This window comes from Chelonoidis abingdonii, chromosome 4, assembly GCF_003597395.2.
Source record: "Chelonoidis abingdonii isolate Lonesome George chromosome 4, CheloAbing_2.0, whole genome shotgun sequence".
NCBI lineage: Eukaryota > Metazoa > Chordata > Testudines > Testudinidae > Chelonoidis > Chelonoidis abingdonii.
Genome location: NC_133772.1, coordinates 85,171,342 through 85,188,936, shown reverse-complemented (window position 1 = coordinate 85,188,936; position 17,595 = coordinate 85,171,342). Strand labels below are relative to the sequence as shown.

General features: G+C 46.6%; 1 protein-coding gene across 1 annotated transcript in view; it reads left to right on the top strand.

The window, feature by feature from the left end:
* The window catches only part of SYNJ2BP (synaptojanin 2 binding protein), a 22,417-nt gene extending 8,321 nt beyond the window's left edge, over window positions 1-14,096 (top strand). Inside the window, exons 2-4 of the mRNA XM_075065405.1 lie at window positions 7,871-8,007; window positions 10,171-10,266; window positions 11,660-14,096. Of these exons, the coding sequence (XP_074921506.1) occupies window positions 7,871-8,007; window positions 10,171-10,266; window positions 11,660-11,800 (374 nt within the window). The 3' untranslated portion in view covers window positions 11,801-14,096. The remainder of the gene's footprint in view (window positions 1-7,870; window positions 8,008-10,170; window positions 10,267-11,659) is intronic.
* The last annotated feature ends 3,499 nt before the right edge of the window (window positions 14,097-17,595 follow it).

The following is a 17,595-nucleotide window of genomic DNA, read 5'->3' as shown; positions in this document are numbered from 1 at the left end:
GTCCCAGGAAATGAGGGTTTGGGGCCCCTGGTGTTAGGGGCCCCTGGAAATAGGGTTTTGGGGCCCCGGTGGTTAGGGGCCCCTGGAAATTGGGGTTTTGGTGCCGCTGGTCCTAGGGACCCCTGGAAATTGGGCTTTGGGGACCCAGGGGTTAGGGGCCCCTCAATATGGGGACTTGGGGCCCCTGGTGTATAGGTCTCTTGAAATGGCATTTTAGGGCCCCTGGGGTTAGGGGCCCCTGGAAATGGGGTTTTGGGGCCCCAGGGGTTAGGTGTCCCTGGAAATGGGGTTTTGGGGCATATGGCGTTAGGGGCCCATGGAAATGGGGGTTTCGGTTCCCTGGTATATGGGGCTCTGGAAATGGGGTTTTATAGCCCCTGGTGTTTTGGGCCCCTGGAAATGGGGTTTTGGGGCCCCAGGGGTTATGGGTCACTGGATATGGTGTTTTGGGGCCTCTGGTGTTAGGGGCCCTGAAAATGGGGTTTTCGGGCCCCTAAGGTTACCTACCCCTGGAACTGCTGTTTTGGGGCCACTGGCGTTAGGGGACCCTGGATATGTGGGTTGCGGACCTCAGGGGTTTGGGGGCCATGGAAATGGTGTTTTCGGGCCCCTGGGGTTAGGGGCCCTTGAAATGGGGTTTTGAGGCCCCTGGAGTTAGGAGCCCCTGGAAATTGGGGTTTGGACCCACGAGGGTTAGGAGACCCTGGAAATGGCGTTTTGGGGTCCCTGGTTTTAGGGGCCCCTGGAAATAGGTTTTGGAGGCCAAAGGTGTTATGAATCGCTCGATATGGGGATTTGGGGGCCCTGGTGTTTGGAGACCCTGAAAATGGGGTTTTCGGGCCTGTGGGGTTTGGTGTCACTGGAAATGGGGTTTTGGGACCCCTGGGGTTAAGGGTCCCTGGAAATGTGGGTATTGGGGCCCCAGGGTTAGGGGCCCCTCGAAATGGAGGTTTGGGACCCCTGGTGTTAGGGGCGAATATGAAATAGGGTTTTGGGGCCCCTGGCATTAGGGGCCCCTGNCACAGCATCAGGAGGAGGCTCATATGGCATAAACCCTAAGGGAACGAATGGACACCGAGCATAGAACCCGGACAACGGCCCACTGATTCCTCAAAGGCGTCAAGGAGCCAGTGACGCCGCCCCAGAGTAACTCGCCGTTCCGGAGCTGTGAACAATACGTAGGAACGCGAAATAGAAACCCTAACAGTCGCAGAAATCCCGTTCCGGCCCACCTCTACTCCCTGGTTGATTGTAGGCTGCTAGTCGTTGCAGGGCCAACGAGGTGAGAAGGAATCCGCCTCTTTTCCGTGGCGATCCACGATTGCGGAGTGCCATAATAAAAAAGGAGGGGAAATAGGCATACCGAGAACGCAAGAAGGATATATTCAGAGGATCGCCGAAACAGGGAGCTGCAACCTGGCGCACTCCAAGTAAACGTGCGCCACAAGTCCCTCTCAGCACAGAAACGGCAGCGCGTCGGGGAAGACAGGGGTGAACGCAGCTCAAGTACATCACCCCGTGGCTCACGAGCGCCCCGTAGAAGACCGCCAACTGCACATCCCCAGCGGCCGCGGACCAGGGCAGGTACCCCAGCTGGCCACTGGCTTCCTCACCCTCGAGAGTGTGGCAGGAGGTGCCGCCAGTTTGGCCAGTTCTGCGGGCCTGGACGCCGAGGTGACTGGTAGTGAAGGGGTGAGAAGGCCAGCAGCATTGTGTACAAAATGTGTTAACCGTGAGCGCTAGGTCATGAACTCACGAACCGGAACGGTCTGCGAGGCGATCGTCAAGCCGGCCTTGGCAGAGAAAGGAGTGAGGCGCATTGGGTCCAAACACGGGGCAGCATCAGGCCTCCACTATAAGAAAGACAACTGTTCCATGGGGACCCGGAGTTTGATGGAGGGTTGGTTCGGGCTCTCTGTGCCTCATCGCTATGGACGGGTACTCCCGATGTAAGCCCGCCAAGAGGCAGCGCAGCAAGAAGCGGCTCTTCACCTCGCTGTAAAGTACGCGTCCTGGTATGCCCTTTCAATGAGGTTCTGGAGATCCATGCGCCGGTCAAGTCGTGCCAGGGATCCAGCACAATTCTCCCACTGGGTGCTGATAGTCCGCTGTTGCCCGAACCTGAGTGACTCGCGGCCAAGACCCAGCCTACCGGTCGCATCCCGCTAGGACTTCGCCGCTCATCCTACACGCCAAGCTTGTGGATATGCTAGCAGGGGCTCCCGCCGAGTGGGCCAGTCAGCCCCAGCACGTGGCGCCACTGGGACACCCTAAGGAATCAAACAGAAATGTAAGAGAAAAAGCTATCCGACCGCAAGATCGCGGAGGAGGTCTGGTGATGGAAGACGGAGCCCAGCACCAAGGTACTGCGCGGACAGACGCTTTCTCGGCCTCTCGCCAGATGGTAGGTAAGAAGACCGCTGGCCGGTCGCGAAGGCATGCCGCGGAGAGGAAGGCGTGCGCCAGTAATGCTCGCGCACCGCTCGGACTACCCGCACACCGAGAGCCTCATGCAGGCCTAGTCCGGCGAAGACACGGAGAACCTCCGAAGTGCGTATATGAAGCAACAGCAGGCACCTGTGCCCCTAACCCTGACGGCTCCAGGATGGCAGTTGCATGGACCCCTGCAGAGACCCAGTCTCCCGCTTGGCCAATAAGAACTCGCACGAAACCCTCATCCGAGGTTGGTCAGAAACCCGGGGGGGCCGAGAATTACGCACGAATGTGTTTTGAGGCCAATACTCTAGCTAGTCATGGACAGGCTCAAGAATTTGCAGCTTAACCGCCTTGAGCCGAGTGCTACTCCCAGCCGAAGGGAGAGGCACGAGTGAGTCCAGGTAACATTTCCGGAGCTCCCGCCATTCCTCACGCTCGCAATGCCGTATTCCGCAGGTTCTCCGGCGGAGACGATGCGTGGCAGAGAATACTGTCGGAGGACTAAGCATAGCGGGAAGGCGCCCGCGCTCCACCCGGATGGAAGCGCGTGAAGCTCCGGTGGAGGGAGCTCGCCTGCTCCATCCCTGTCCCGACCCACCAGGCCAAGCTGCTTACCCAGGTATAAACCAGGTGAAGGCGAGGCCGCCGAGTACCAGCCTGCCGTCAAGAGCCCCTCCAACTTCTGACGCCACTAATTTCGCTCCCGTGAAGTCCGACGAAAGGTAGCATCTTATCGTTACTGCGTACGCTCAACGACATAGGAACCCAGCCGAGCAGCCTCCCGACGCTTCCCGCTGAACCCCAGAGCCCTCGTTCATGACCTCTCGCGGAGGAGTACAGGAGAGACCTCCGATCGCTCAGTTGCGGTACAGCTGGCCGAGCCATGTGTGCTGCACCCCTGTGATCCGCACCCCGCGCCGAAGGCTGATGCCGGCCTGGTCCAGCGGTACATTGAAAGCCTGACATATCACTCCGCAAAGATCATAGAAGCTGCTAGAACAGCGCGGTAGTAGACAAGCTCACCATAAACGCGGTCCCTCGCCGTTTTTTCATTTGTTGTCCCCCGGAATTACTTGGTGTTCTAGCCCTGTGGATCCTCCCCTTAGGCTGGGGGGAGGTCCTTTAGAAGTGGGCGGGCTTTGCCCGCCCACCCCTGGGATGCCAATAGGCTAACATACCTGTTTCTCAGTACTTTACTGTAGCCATCTGGCCTTGCCTCACCACAATAGTTTATCATTCACTTCTTTGGCAAAGTTCAGGTGCTTGTTTAGTTCAATCATTTTTATTAAATATGAATGTTGAGTGCTTGCAAACTGTTAAGATGGGTATGGTCTCATCTCTGGCAAAAGTTTGTTGAACAGGAAGAAGTATTTACAATGGCAGAACAGTATATTATATTCTGTTCATGCTGCTCAAAAATCACATTTTATGGAATGCCAAATTATTTTATAGATTCATCTGGCAATATTTTGCCAGTTGATATCTTTCTTAGCCTGTAGAAAGATCAATGTCAATTCTCTCTTATTTGAAAACGAAGAATTGTGAAACGTGCACCTGTTCTGAATACAGTAGATTCTGCTTAATAGCAACCTGGATATTAACAACTTTTTGCTGGGAACCAATTCTCTTCCATTGATTAGAATGTTGATGAGATTCAGACACTGGCAACAGCATTCCGCTTATTAGCAACTTTTTTCTTTTTGGAAGAAAGGCTCCACCTGCAGGCAGAAAGGGGAGTGCAGAGATCACCTGGGTGTAGTTCCACAGATCTGCTTGCTGCTGATGCTCAGCTCATCCCAGTGCTTCCTTCTGGCAGAGCAGGTCTGCAAACTTGCCTGTAGATTGGGCCCACACAGGAGATAAGGGCTGTGGCTGGGCAGGAGAGGGGAAGGGAAGCTGTGGGTAAAGGGAGGTAGCTGCAGCCCAGGTGCTGGAACTGCATGGTACCTCTCTCTGTCCCTGTGCTCTCTCAGCTGCACCCTGCTGAGGGGCTCCATAAGGAAGGAAGTGCTGGAATGTGCTGAGCTCCCCAATCTGGAGAGTACAGGGAGAAGTACCATGCAGCTCCGTGGGCTCCCAGTGCTTCCTGGAAAGCCCTGGCATTCCGGCTGCATCTCAGTTCCCTGCTGCTGTCCTACTTGCAAGCAGGTTTGTGGGGCTGCAACCAGAGAAGGCACATCCCAGCACTTCCTTCCCCCAGCTACTGCCTCACAAACCTGTCTTCCACTTATTAGCAACTGCTGGTTAATGGCAACTTTTTGCTGGCAATGGAGGAGATGCTAATAAGTGGAATCCACTGTATTTGTTTCTGGTCACCAAAAAACATCCCTTTTCCACGTCTCCCAAACTGCATCCTTTGATAGAAATAATGAGTCTTCTACATTTTGCCTTGATTCCTGAAACCCTATGAAAATCTCACTTTTGTTATTGTTCATTAGTGTTTCTATCACTAGAATGGGATCCTCTGATGTTTCTGGTAAATCTTGACCTCTTCTCAAGTTTTCTGTCATGGAGTTCTCTGTTCCAGGATTATTATGCTTCATGGGAAATGCTTTGTGGGCTTGTTTGGTTTTTACCACACACTTTTTGTGGCATCTCATTCAAGTAACATTAGTAACATCACTGCCTCGCTTCTCCCCAAACCCTGCTAGCAATTCCATCCTCTCCACCATTTGTCTGAAGCTGACAGGAAATGGAACAAAGAGGCTTGGGAATGTCAAGGCTGCCATTAGTGTTACTGTATTTATCAGCCAGCAGGGGCATTCTCTGAAGCTATAGCTCACCCCAGACCCTCTGATCTCGTATAACTGAGCTAAAAAGTTGCTTCCAAGGCAGGACAAGTTAATTTTCATTTGCCATTCTGATCACAAATCTCTTGTTTCATATTCCTCTACCCAGTGCATCGAAGGAGAGAGCATCAGCCTGGTTAAGCGTGGATCTGGGATTTGCTTTCAGACCATGCTTGGAGTAGCTTCTGAGTAACAGGATCATGTCAGAAGGAGACTATTTTCTCCCTTCCCTCCCTCAGATGTTTGGTCTGTCAGCTCCTGACTTCCCAAGTTTCATACTGTCGGATCATCTCCCTCCTCATCATTTATTCTTTACAAATATTTTGTTGCATTGTGCTACAGACTGTGCTCTAGCAGTCCATAGGGCTCCAGCCTTTGAGTTCAATCTGTTCTTCTGGATTAGACTAAGCAACAAGTCTTAATCTTTCAATGCACTTTAATCCGCCAGCTGGTCACAGCCAGAGTTCTGTAATCAACTTTATTTTTAACAAACAAAAAAACCCCAAACTGCCTCAATCAGGCCATAACTTCCATTTCAATTTTTGGTGACTCTTTTTTTTTTTTTTTTTTCTTTTAATACCATAGTCCTTTGAATTCATTTCCTGTCCTGTTTCAGATTCCACAAAGTGCTTGCACAGTTGCTGCTGATGCTTACATAAAATGTGAAGTGGGTAAGAAGTCTGTCAACTCATTATGTCCTTGGGTAAAACTCTGCACTCGAATACTCTAAGAACATAACATAAGAATGGCTAGACTGGGTCAGACCAAAGGTCCATCCAGCCCAGTATCCTGTCTACCGACAGTGGCTAATACCAGATGCCCCAGAGGGAGTGAACCTAACAGGTAATGGTCAAGTGATCTCTCTCCTGCCATCTGTTGGAGCCCGACGGCTTCTGGCCTAAGATGGCGGCCTGCAGGGCCTTAAGATGGCGTCTGTATGGCCAATTGTAGGTCATCCAAAGGTCACACTAACACTGTGTGTTACCTTGAGGGCCGTGTGCAGATTCCCGCTCTTCTTGCCTGGTCACCTAAAGGTAAGGCTAGGGCCGTGTGCAGTCTCCTGCTCTTCTGCCCAGCAACCCAGGGGTCAGGTTAGTGCCGTGTGCATACCACCTAAGTACCTTGTGCAAAGGGGCCCAGTCTGACCAATGGTAATACAGTTCACAAGGTCAGATCAGGGTTGTGTGCAAACCTAGGCTAGTGTGCTGTGTGCAGCTTCTAGCAGCTTCTTGTGTGCCGTCTGCAAAATCTGCCCACGTAGGGGGCAACAGCTCGGAACCTGGAGGGTGGGGGAGCTAGGGACCAATCAAATTGTGCCATGTGTGTTACAGTCCCTGGAATAAAACTATGCCTCAAGCCAGGGTCTGTTGGGAGTGTCCGTTAACTGACTGAAGGACCTGATCAACCCTTCAGTTGGGGGCTCCCCAGGTTATAGCCGGCTCGGGACGTGTGTTTTATTCAGTTCTTGGGACTTGCTGCCCATGCTACTTATTTTATTTCTTGGGTTCTGCCCATGTGATTATTATTTCTTGGGTTCTACCCATGGATTTATGATTTAGCAACGGTATTTTTCTACGGATTTTTGCTACGGATTACTTATTTATTTCCCCGGATCCGATATGCGTTTGGTGTCTGCTCTGCTGGTCAGCTGCATCTGGAATATGGTACTTGTGTGCTAACTGTTTGTGCTAACTGTCTGTGCTTTGCCTAACTTCTCCCTTGTCTCTTCCCTTATTTGGTATACCACCACATGTACTGCTGTCTGTGATAAAAGTTCTGTGTGTCTTGTCTGTCATAAAGTTCTATGTATATGGTACCAAATCTGATTTATTGAAAGATTGCTATTAAGTTCAATTTAATGTCTGTAATAATAATGTTTGGTTAAGTGCGCGCATAATTCATTTGATTGGTGTATTTGTTTGCTTGTAAAAGATTGATTTGGTGTTAATAGATGTAAATAGTTTATCCTAGGATTGTGTACAGTTTTCTCATATTCATAGTGCTGTTAGTTGGCTATGAAGTATTCAGTTTTGTGTTCCTGCATATAAATAGTTTGTTTCTGTTAGTTGGTAAAAGTGCTCCTCCCCAGCCCCAGTTGTGTTCTTATCCCAGTCAATAAAGATCACTTATTGTTTAAGCTTGCCAGTTTGTCTGGTCTCGCGGTTTTTTCCTCACTGGATCAAAAAGAACTTAACCGAACCCAACCTTTTCGGGTCCGGACACCATCCATCTCCACCCTCTGACAAACAGAGGCTAGGGACGCCCTAGGGCCTGATCCAATGACTTTAAATCATAGTTAAATACAGGACTGGAAGTTGAGTGATGTGGGCTCAGGGTCTCTGAGCCAATCAGGTAACCTCTTGGTGCTTCAGCTTCCCCATCTATAAAATGGGGATAATACTTCCTACCTCACAAAGGTGTTGGAGGCTTGATTAATTATTGCTTGAAGCTACAGAGTGGTCCATTGTGAAATGTAGAGTCTTTGTTTCCTTGAAAGAAACAGTTATTGATGAGAAGGTGTTCTGGATAGTGAGGACTGGAGAAGGCGCCGCTGCACTGGGGCAACTTCTTCCCCCTAACTACAAGGATGTATTGGACCTATTTTTCTTATCTACTCAAAATTCTCTGTCTCCTGTTTGTCTCAGGATTGGGCTTTAACATCGTTGGTGGGATGGATCAGCAGTACATTGCCAACGACAGTGGCATCTACGTCAGCCGGATCAAAGAAGATGGGGCTGCTGCCCTTGATGGCCGATTACAGGAAGGAGACAAAATTTTAGCGGTAAGTCACTCCTGGAAGGCATGTGTTTGGGGAATCAGGGAGAGCTTTGGCCAGCAAGGAGATGAGATGGGACATTCTGTGGACCAGAGACCATCTTCATCCAGTTTTGCCTTCTTGCTTTTTTGGAAACATTCCTTGGCCTCTGGGCTTGCACAGCTATGTGATGTTCATCTAAAAGTTTTTTATGGTACCAATAGCCTGATTTCCCCCCCCCCCCCCCCATTCTGATATTTCAGTACTGTGGCTCCACTGACTTTTCTGGAGTTGCTTGTGATTTATATCCATATGGGAGGAGAATCCATCTTCCAGTTGTGAGGTTTCTCTCCCCAGCATACTAGTCAGTGTGATCAGGATTATTATTAACCCTTTGCTCAGGAGTAGCTGGGTTTCCTATGAAGGGTTTCACTGTAACCGGGGCTGCTTTCCTTGCCAGTACCATGGTTAAAGTGGATTAGATGTGGTCTGAAGATTTTCTGTTGCTATTGTCAGTTATACCAGGTGATAGCACTTTAACAAGCAAAGAAGAACAAAGAAATCTGCTAAAATATGATAATCGTTTGTATGTATAATGGATTTTAATTATATAAAAACATATAGTTAAACTTGTGTTCCAGTTTTAGGCTTATATAAATAAATTAAGAGTGGCTTGTGTAAGTTGGCGCTTGATTGCTGAACCAAAGAGTGATGGATAAGTACCTTATCCTAACAGTGTAATAACTATGTACAAGCAGTTGAAGGATGTAAATTCTGAGAAGGGGGAAGAATGGTTCAGTGAGTTCCAATGAGGAATTACTAGGAGTAATGGGATGAAATTTAGCAAAAAAAAACTTACACTGAGTATCAGGAGATGTTTCAAAGCCTTGTAGATTTTTATCATCATGAAGTATTATTTTGTGAGTAGTAGCAGCCTCAGTACTGGTATTATTTAAAACTGGATAGGACAAAGCACCATGGAATATATTGTAGGGAGTAATCTTGCGTAGATCCCCTGGTTCGGTTTCCATTGGTGTATTTGCCTAGCCAATGGGTCTTATCCATTTTTCAAGCCTTATTTCCAATAAAAGTGTGTTGTTTATCCTTGAAAGCCAATAAAAGGGCAAAGGTGTTCACTAACTGAAGATGCAGATTTTTATTTTGGCTTGCATGTTGAATTTGTTAATCAATATTCATCCATTAAGCATTCCATGCCACAGCATTTGACAGTAGATTAATGTCACAGTATAGGGCAACCTGTGCATTCAGTGGTCCAGCAAGGGCACCTGCTCTCAGGCCTCCTGTTTTTTGCTTCCATGTAACTTTCTCCACATCTCTTCTCTTTGGATTAAAATTTCTCATGCTTCATCTTAAATCAATGTTCAACCTGTTTTCTTCAAACTTTGCAAATAACCTGAACTATGTCTTCAGCTATGCCAATGGTTTTATTTTTTTATTTTTAAAAGAGAGACTTGGATAACTCAGATTAGCTTTTGAACTTCATACCTGACATGGACTTTAATCCTCAGTGTGGACAAGGGCTTTTGAAGAAATTTTGGGGTTACAGGCAGTTTCAGAATGACATAGCCACTGTGTGGTGTACTTCATTTTCAGTAGATCCAGTACTAGAAGTTTTCCTCCTCTTCCTCAAAATACCATAATTCCTTTGACATTGCTCTGTTCCTCCAAAAGATTTAAAAAACAAAACAAAACCCCACTTACAGTAGAACCCATTTTTATTTCAAAAATGTTTCAGGCCACTTAGTCTCAAAAACCACTCAAGTAAATAGGGGGCTGAATAAGACAGGTAAGCTAATGGGCATGTAATTTTTATAACTGGGTTGGATAAATGGGATTCTATTGTATTAAGCCCCTGCTTCACCCTCTGTATATCAGAATTAGAGGTGAATCCAAGCTGCAAAAGTTCAGAATCAACTTTGAACTTAGAAAAGTTTTTAGCTATGCTTTGAATTGAGTTTCGGTTTGGGATCCTCTCTAATTGTCATATATGGAGGTGCTGCTTAATTGTCTGGTAACAGAAAGTGACTTTAGTGCCTTCTTCCAGTCACTAACTCTTGCATTTAGAATAATTCTGACTACCTAAACTGGCTGCTGTTATTTTGTTCTGCAGTGCTAAGAGATGACTTTTGATCTGAGAGCTACCAGTTCTCCTTTTTATTCCTGTGTTAGATTAACGGCAGGGACCTGAAGAACTTGCTGCACAAGGATGCTGTGGAACTGTTCAGGAATGCAGGCTGCGACGTTTCTCTGAAAGTTCAACACAGGGTATGTATTGCCAGCTCCTAGCAGTTGTCCTTGAGGCCCTGCTACCATGGTTTGGGTCAGACTGTAGGAGACTCCTTGTAGATCCCTGTCTGCTTTGAACCTCTGGGAATTCTGCTCTTCCTCTCTACAATGGTTGGGGTGGGGGGGATTTAGAGGATTGGGTTTGTATTTATGTAACGAATGTACCCTACTGCTAGAGTGAACGGTCAAGTGAATGAACAGCAGCAGTATCTATCCATCCATCATATTTAGTGATGCTCTGGAGAGGGGTTGGAAAGTGTAGTAAAGTGGAGTCTTCTGATCTTTTCTTTGCTAAGAGGCGTTGGAGTGGTATGGTCCCACCCTCTTATCCAGTCATTTAACAGACAAAATATGTCTCACCGGACAGTCAGATGAAGTCCCAAGTCTTCTCTCATATTTTAATCTCTGGTGCCATGTTGTCTATGGTGGGAGGGATGTTGGAACCTTGTGTGACAAGTCCTGATCAGAATATAGTTCTGTAGGTAAGGAGTAAAACCTCTCTAGAGGGGGCTGGGTTGCACAGAAATTGGTGTTTGGCTACTGAGCCTTTCCTGGTAGGCTGCTGATTCAAATGTGGCCCAGTCACTGGTGATTGAACGTTACAATCTGTGGGCTGTTCAGTACCTATGTGAAAGAGTTGCTGGACTCAATGCAATTCTAATGGGCAGGTGTCCATGCAATTAAAACCCCACCATGTTTGACATTCATTGTTCCCCTTGTTGGCACTCTCAGCTGAGAGGCCAAAGACTCTCCAAAGGAGAGAGAACTCCTCTCTCATCCCTAGCTGTTCTCCCTCCAGGGTCGAGGCATATATGTAGTGTCAGGAAAGAAGTGTGTGCTGCTGATGCTTAAACTGTACCAGTACTAGCTCTGGAGACAGAGGAATCCAAAACCCACTGCTGTTTGGCATCTCTAGCCATCACTAAAGTTGATAAAGAAGTGCTGACCCATCTTGAACCATCGCTAGGGCAGCTCTTGTGAAATAGTATGTGACTAGGTCATGGTGAATTGTGTGTGTGTGTGTGTGTGTGTGTGTGTGTGTGTGTGTACATACATGTACCACTGCCATCTGCTGCATGGAATCTTACCTGTCTCAAGTGTTTGATTCTCTGTCTAGTTACTGGCTTACAAAGAGGATATAGAAGCATCGATACTACTCATAGCTAATGGAGGTTTTCTTTGACTGCAGTTGCAGAGTCATGCCTTTTGGAGCAGAAGGTTCTGCATTCTAACCCTCCCAGGCCCCAAGTGCTGTATGCTGATGACCATGTCATGTGTGTTTCTAGAACCACACATTCCTCACTTAAGGTTGTTTTCTGTCTTGCCCCAGTGGTGTGCGGTCTCCTTGCCACTGATGTTCTTTCCCTTTTAGTTGCAGCCACAGAATGGTCCAGCTGGTCACAGAGGAGATGGAGAACCAGATGGTATTCCCTTAGCTGTCATTTTGGTGCCAGTGTTGGCCATTGCAGTGGTTACAGTGTGGGCCTTCATGAGGTATCGACAGCGGATGTGAAAGATTCTCCGAAGATCTCTGCATCTATATTCCATAGCTACATTATAACTTAAAGAGAATCAACAGTTTTATCCTGGACTAATGCCACAAAGGATTGTTGCCTCTTGTAAAGCTGCTGCTGATGTTCACTATGTTCTGATTTTTCTTGTGGGGTTGATGGAGGAAGGAGGTAAATGGGGAGGTGAGATCAGTGTGTGTAAACGAATGTGCCATTTTCACTGATCCCATGGAAGTTTTGTTATCCCTTTTCTCACACCATGAACTTTAAGATGTGACTTTGGGGGGAGAAGGCTGTGGGGTGTGGTGTTTTTTTTAAGAGCAAAACTTTTATTTTGAGAATTTCCTTGTTCTCATCTCATTCCTCCTACAACCAGTGATCAACCTCTCTGAATGAAGAGGAGTGCGCACTGTTTTTATTTTCTTCTTTTGGATAGGGTAGGGTGATTAGATGGTATACATTTCTCTAAGGCATTTATTTAATCTGGTTTCCCACTTAAAGTTCCCAGAGGAGCTGCTGATGTAAAACAAATATGTAGTGTCAGTGAGGTGTTCTGGCCCTGGAAAGGCAGGAGGCAGCTTCAGGTAGGAGGAGTAAGGATAGAAGGCTCAGGAATGAAGAACCAAAGAATTGTAGCAAGGGGCTTTCAACGAAGTGCTAGGATACTGGAGAGGGAGAGACCCAATAGCATCAGAAATAGCCCAATGGGGGGAGAGAGAGGTCTCTAAACATGCCTTTAGTTCACTTCTACTTTAGTCTATGGAGCTACCAGAAGCCCCATCTCTCAGGTTACAGAGTGTTTTTTGGGGGACAGGGGATGGAAATAAAACACTAATTTTACCCAGACTTATTGCAGCAGCAGCTGATCTGCTGTCTGCAGTGTCCTGCAGCCTGGAAGACCTTAGTGTGAAGTGGTCCATGGTATGGTCTTGGTCCATCTAGGCCAGGGGTCGGTAACCTTTCATTTATTCACTCTAAGGTTTTGCGTACCAGTGATACATTTTAATGTTTTAGAAAGTCTTTCTATAAGTCTATAATATATAACTAAACTGTTGTTGTATATAAAGTAAATGTTTAAGATGCTTCATTTAAAATTAAATTAAAATGCAGAGCCCCATGGCCAGGACCCAGGCAGCGTGAGTGCCACTGAAAATCAGCTCACATGCCACCTTCGGCACACGTACCATAGGTTGCCTACCCCTGATCTAGGCTATTGCTTGCTTGCTGAGGCTCTGACATGGCTGCTGGGGAGTTACACCAATGGGCAAAGCATGGGATGGAGGAGGAAGATGCACAGTCCTGGCAGGTATTCTGTAGCCACCCTAGGTTCTTCTTGCGGGGGCAGAAGGGGGACAGGGAAGGCTTGGTAAGAAAGGTAAATTGGCAAAAAACATGCCATGCCTTGCCACAAAAGAGAACAACTAAGCCTAATGGGGTGTTTAACAGGTTGCTAATTCTATGGTAATGGTGGGAGAAATGAGCAATACCATGTTCCTATGAGAGAGTAAAGCTGGCCAGTAGCTGGACTGAAGGAAGCCAGAGTCACTCTATTGGGGTAGCGGGGAGGAAAATACGCACAGGATGTCCGTGCTTCAAGGCACTTTAATTTTTTGTTTTTTAAATAGGCTGTAGAACAAACCACTTCTAGGTGCTTGATGTAGCCTCTGAACTGTGCTTGTTAGGCCACAGTACCTGGAAGAAATGTGTATGTGGTAGAGGTGTTTAGTGAATAAGACTGTGAAGCTGGAGACCATCTCTTCAAAAGCTGTGATCGATTTTTATCTGCAGGATTGTGACTCCTTACTCTGTCTGGTTTTAAACACATCAGCTGACCTCAGTGGCCTGTTTTTTCTTGTCTCCCAGAAAGAATTTGTTTTGCAAAAAGACAAGTGCTATGTATTGTCTGTATAAATGCCAAAAATCACATATGCAATATATGTATACAAACAAGAGAGACTGAATTGAAGGCCTTCTCCACTCTTTACTTTTCTCATCCCTAACCTTCCTCTGTTTTTTCAGGATACTTTGTTATACAGATATTTAGAATGCTACAGGATGACTGGCTGGAGATGTTCTTCTGTAGTGGTTCAGTGAAGGCCGTTGTGCTATAGTATTTGACATTCCCATAGTATTGTGAAGAATCCTAGCGTGCTACACCAGCTATATACATAAAGCATCCCTTACTTTTCGTGAAATTTTGGCAGCCGTATGTGCAAAGGGGATGGTTTGTGCCCGCAGTTTCATGGTCAATGGCTTGATTATGCATGCAAAGCAGATAAATGTGATTATCCACAGCAAGATGCCCAGCTAACTTTGTGTCACGATCAAGGCTGTACACTTGTGAGTCTAGGTCTCTACTCAAACATTTGGCCACCTGTCCATGCAGAGGAAATAGAACCTCTTGTTATAAGGTGGCACTTCCTGTCAGCATAACTTGGCCATTTTGAACTTAATGGTTCTTCAGACGAGAATGTCCACTAGTAACTGGATTGTTTTTTTTTTTTTATACAGCACCGTTCACCAGTAGAAGCTACCCATGAGAATGAAACTACAATATAAATAAGTTACAAACTCTCACCAGGAAGGAAAACACTACTTTTCAGATTAGATTGAAAAAGCAACAGTTTTATGTTTGTGAAACTTGCAGGGAGTATGAATCTATCAACTGGATGTACAAAAGTTTGGTACTTGGGGGAGGAATAGCTCAGTGGGTTGAGCATTGACCTGCTAAGCCCAGGGTTGTGAGCTCAATCCTTGAGGGGGCCATTTAGGGATCTGGGGCAAAAATCTGTCTAGGGATTGGTCCTGCTTTGAGCAGCGGGTTGGATTAGATGGCCTCCTGAGGTCCCTTCCAACCCTGGTATTCTAAAATAGAAATGGGCAAACAGATGGCAAACCATTGCTGGAACAGAAGAAAATGGTGTTACAGTCTGTCACTAGCAGGAATTGCAAAATAATTCTTAGTTTGACAGTCATTTGTATCAGCAGGCAATGCCATAAGAAGGATATATATCAATAAGGAAATTATGTAGAGCAAAGGAGCTTCAGCTGTGACACAGTGCCCTTCCCTGTGGCCAACTGTGATCTGTAGAGTCTGAAATATGTCCTATAACTACTCTCCAGTTGTATATCCAACATATACTGGCCCACAGAGAGTAATAGGGCAAGCTGGAGTTACACCAGGCATGAACTGAACCCATGAACAAAGTGCTGTGTACCACCAGTTCCTGTGGCAGCTGCTCTTTTTTTCCTTTGGCCATTGTTAATAAATTCCACCAAAAAGCAATTTCTTTTTATAAAAGATGCAACTAAAAGCAGATATTGGGTTGGGTCTTTAAATATGTGCCTTTGTCAGTTAAGAGCATCTATCTGGCTCCCCGTTATCGGCTAGGGAGACCTATCAGCTTCTGAATACCTCAAGGGTATGTTTACACTGCAATTAAAAACCTGTGGCTGGCCTATGCCAGGTGACTGAGGCTTGGGAGGCTGCTCAGTTGGGGTTCTGGGACCCTGCAAAGTGGGAGGGTCCCAGAACTTGGCCTGCAGCCCGAGCCCAACCATTTACACTGCAATTAAATAGCCCATTAGCCTGAGCCTTGTGAGGCTGATTCAGCTGGCATGGGCCAGCAATGGAGGTTTGATTGCAGTGTTGAGATCTTCATGTAATAGTCAAGAATGTTGACAGACTGACTGACCATCCTGGAGAAAATAATTGCTTGTCTATCCCCCCCAAAATTGCAACATGGATAGTGATCATGCTAGCTACTGTCCCTGCCTGCAGGTATATGGGATCTTGGGGAGCAATTACCACACAGATGGGGTGCCAATTAATTTCTTTATTAAAGGAAAAAGGAAGTGGTGGGAATTTAACAATGAAATACGATGGGATGGGGTGTATAGGGTGTTTACAATAGACAATGGGAAGGGTTCTTAATTGAACAGTGTAGGGAGTTCTAACAGTGGGTACAGAAGTGGGTGTCAGCACAATGGATACAGTACAGTCAATAAGTAACTCAACTTTATATAGGAACAACTCTAGAACAGTGTGGAATGCAAAACACAAAAAGAAATGCAAATAAAATGGAGCTTCTATATAAAATGGTCAACAATCTTAGATAGAATGTATTAAGTGGTTAGTAGCCTATACACAATGTAACACAATTGCATCAATGCAAATACAAAGTATATCGAAAAGTGGAGGCAACCAATGGGTGTTATAACCACAATAAAAGTGAATCACAGTGCAATGATACAATAGGGTGATAAGTGAAATCAATATAACAGTATAAAAGAAATTAATGACTAATTTATGAGGCTGTGATAGCAGATAATCTGCAAGATGTGCCGAAAGGCTGGTCAAGAAACAGGAGTGGGAGAGGAGTGACTGATTAGTGGCAACTGATGAGAGGAAAGTGCAGCTGCAAGGAGCGAGGAGACTCGAAGCTCCGGAAGGACAAATGGAGCAGTGTGATGGTGATCTTCGTAGGGGAGGGGCAGCGGAGAAGTGTAAGAAGGGCTAGAGGGAGGTTTAAGCAACAAGCGGACACCAAAACAAAGGAAAGATGGCAAAAGGTTGGGAAGTTACACGGAGAGCAGCAAGGGGTTGGGGAAGTTCGGAGGGTAATGCAGACACGGGGAGGGGGGAAGCAGCAAAGAATTGGAAGTTCGGGGAGAGTGCAGATACAGGGGAAAAGGCAGCAAAGGGTTTGGGAAGTTACACGGGGAGAACAGCAAGGGATTTGGGAAGTTCGGAGGGTGATGCAACGAGCAGGGGGGGGGAAGCAGCAAAGAGTGGGAAGTTCGGGGAGAGTGCAGATGGGGGGAAAGCAGCAAAGGGTTAAAACAGGGAGACACAAAGTACACGGGGATTGGAGCAGGGGAAAAACAGACACGGGAAAGTTCAGGGAGAGATCAGGACAGCAGGAAGACGAATTCAAAGAGCAAAAACCTTACCTATCCTCTAACTTAATCAAACTTATATAAAATGACAAGCAGCTTATACAAAGTAACAAAACAGGTACAGAATACAACCAGGCAATGGCTTTTTAATCTATCTTAACCAACAACTAGCAAAACAACAAATATCACAATTCCTAAGCAAAACTAAACATGCAACTATACAGAGCAACAAACAGCAAACTCTAGCAAGGCAGGTGAAACTTACAAGCTCTACAATCTTAGCAAACTATGACTTATTAAACTAAAAAACAAACCTATGGTGCACCCTAGCTATGGGGAAGTTACAGAGGGCAGAGTGGTATGTGCCCAGGATACAGCTCCACAGGCAGTCCCAAGGAAGCCAAGGGATGGTGGCTGCAGCAGTGGATATGGCTGAAAGCAGTGAGCCCGAGGCAAAGCCACAGGAGCAGAGCTTAGCAGCGGCACACAACTTATTTTAGCGGCAAAGCGCCGTGAAGTTTAAGAGAGGTTTTAAGACACAGACCAAGGTTTAGCTTGAGTCTGGTGTGCTGGGGAAACAGAGCCAGCAGCTAAAATAATAAAATAAAAGCATAGAAAGTTTCACAGAGGGATTCTTACCAGTCCCCAAGATAGCAGCAAAAGGCAGAAGTAGCAAGATCATCAGAAGAAACAAGGAGGGCTCGGTACGGTCTTGATAATCAGATCTCTCAGGCAGCAATTCGTCTTCGTGGGTTTTTTTTTTCCAAAAAATGGGGATACGCTCAAAAATAAAACGAGAGCGGAGAAAGGACCTCCCAAACCCCTGGCTGATCAGACAGGCAGCAATGCAGGAACCTTCCAATGTTTGTTCAAAAATGTCTGTTTTAAAGGCAAACTT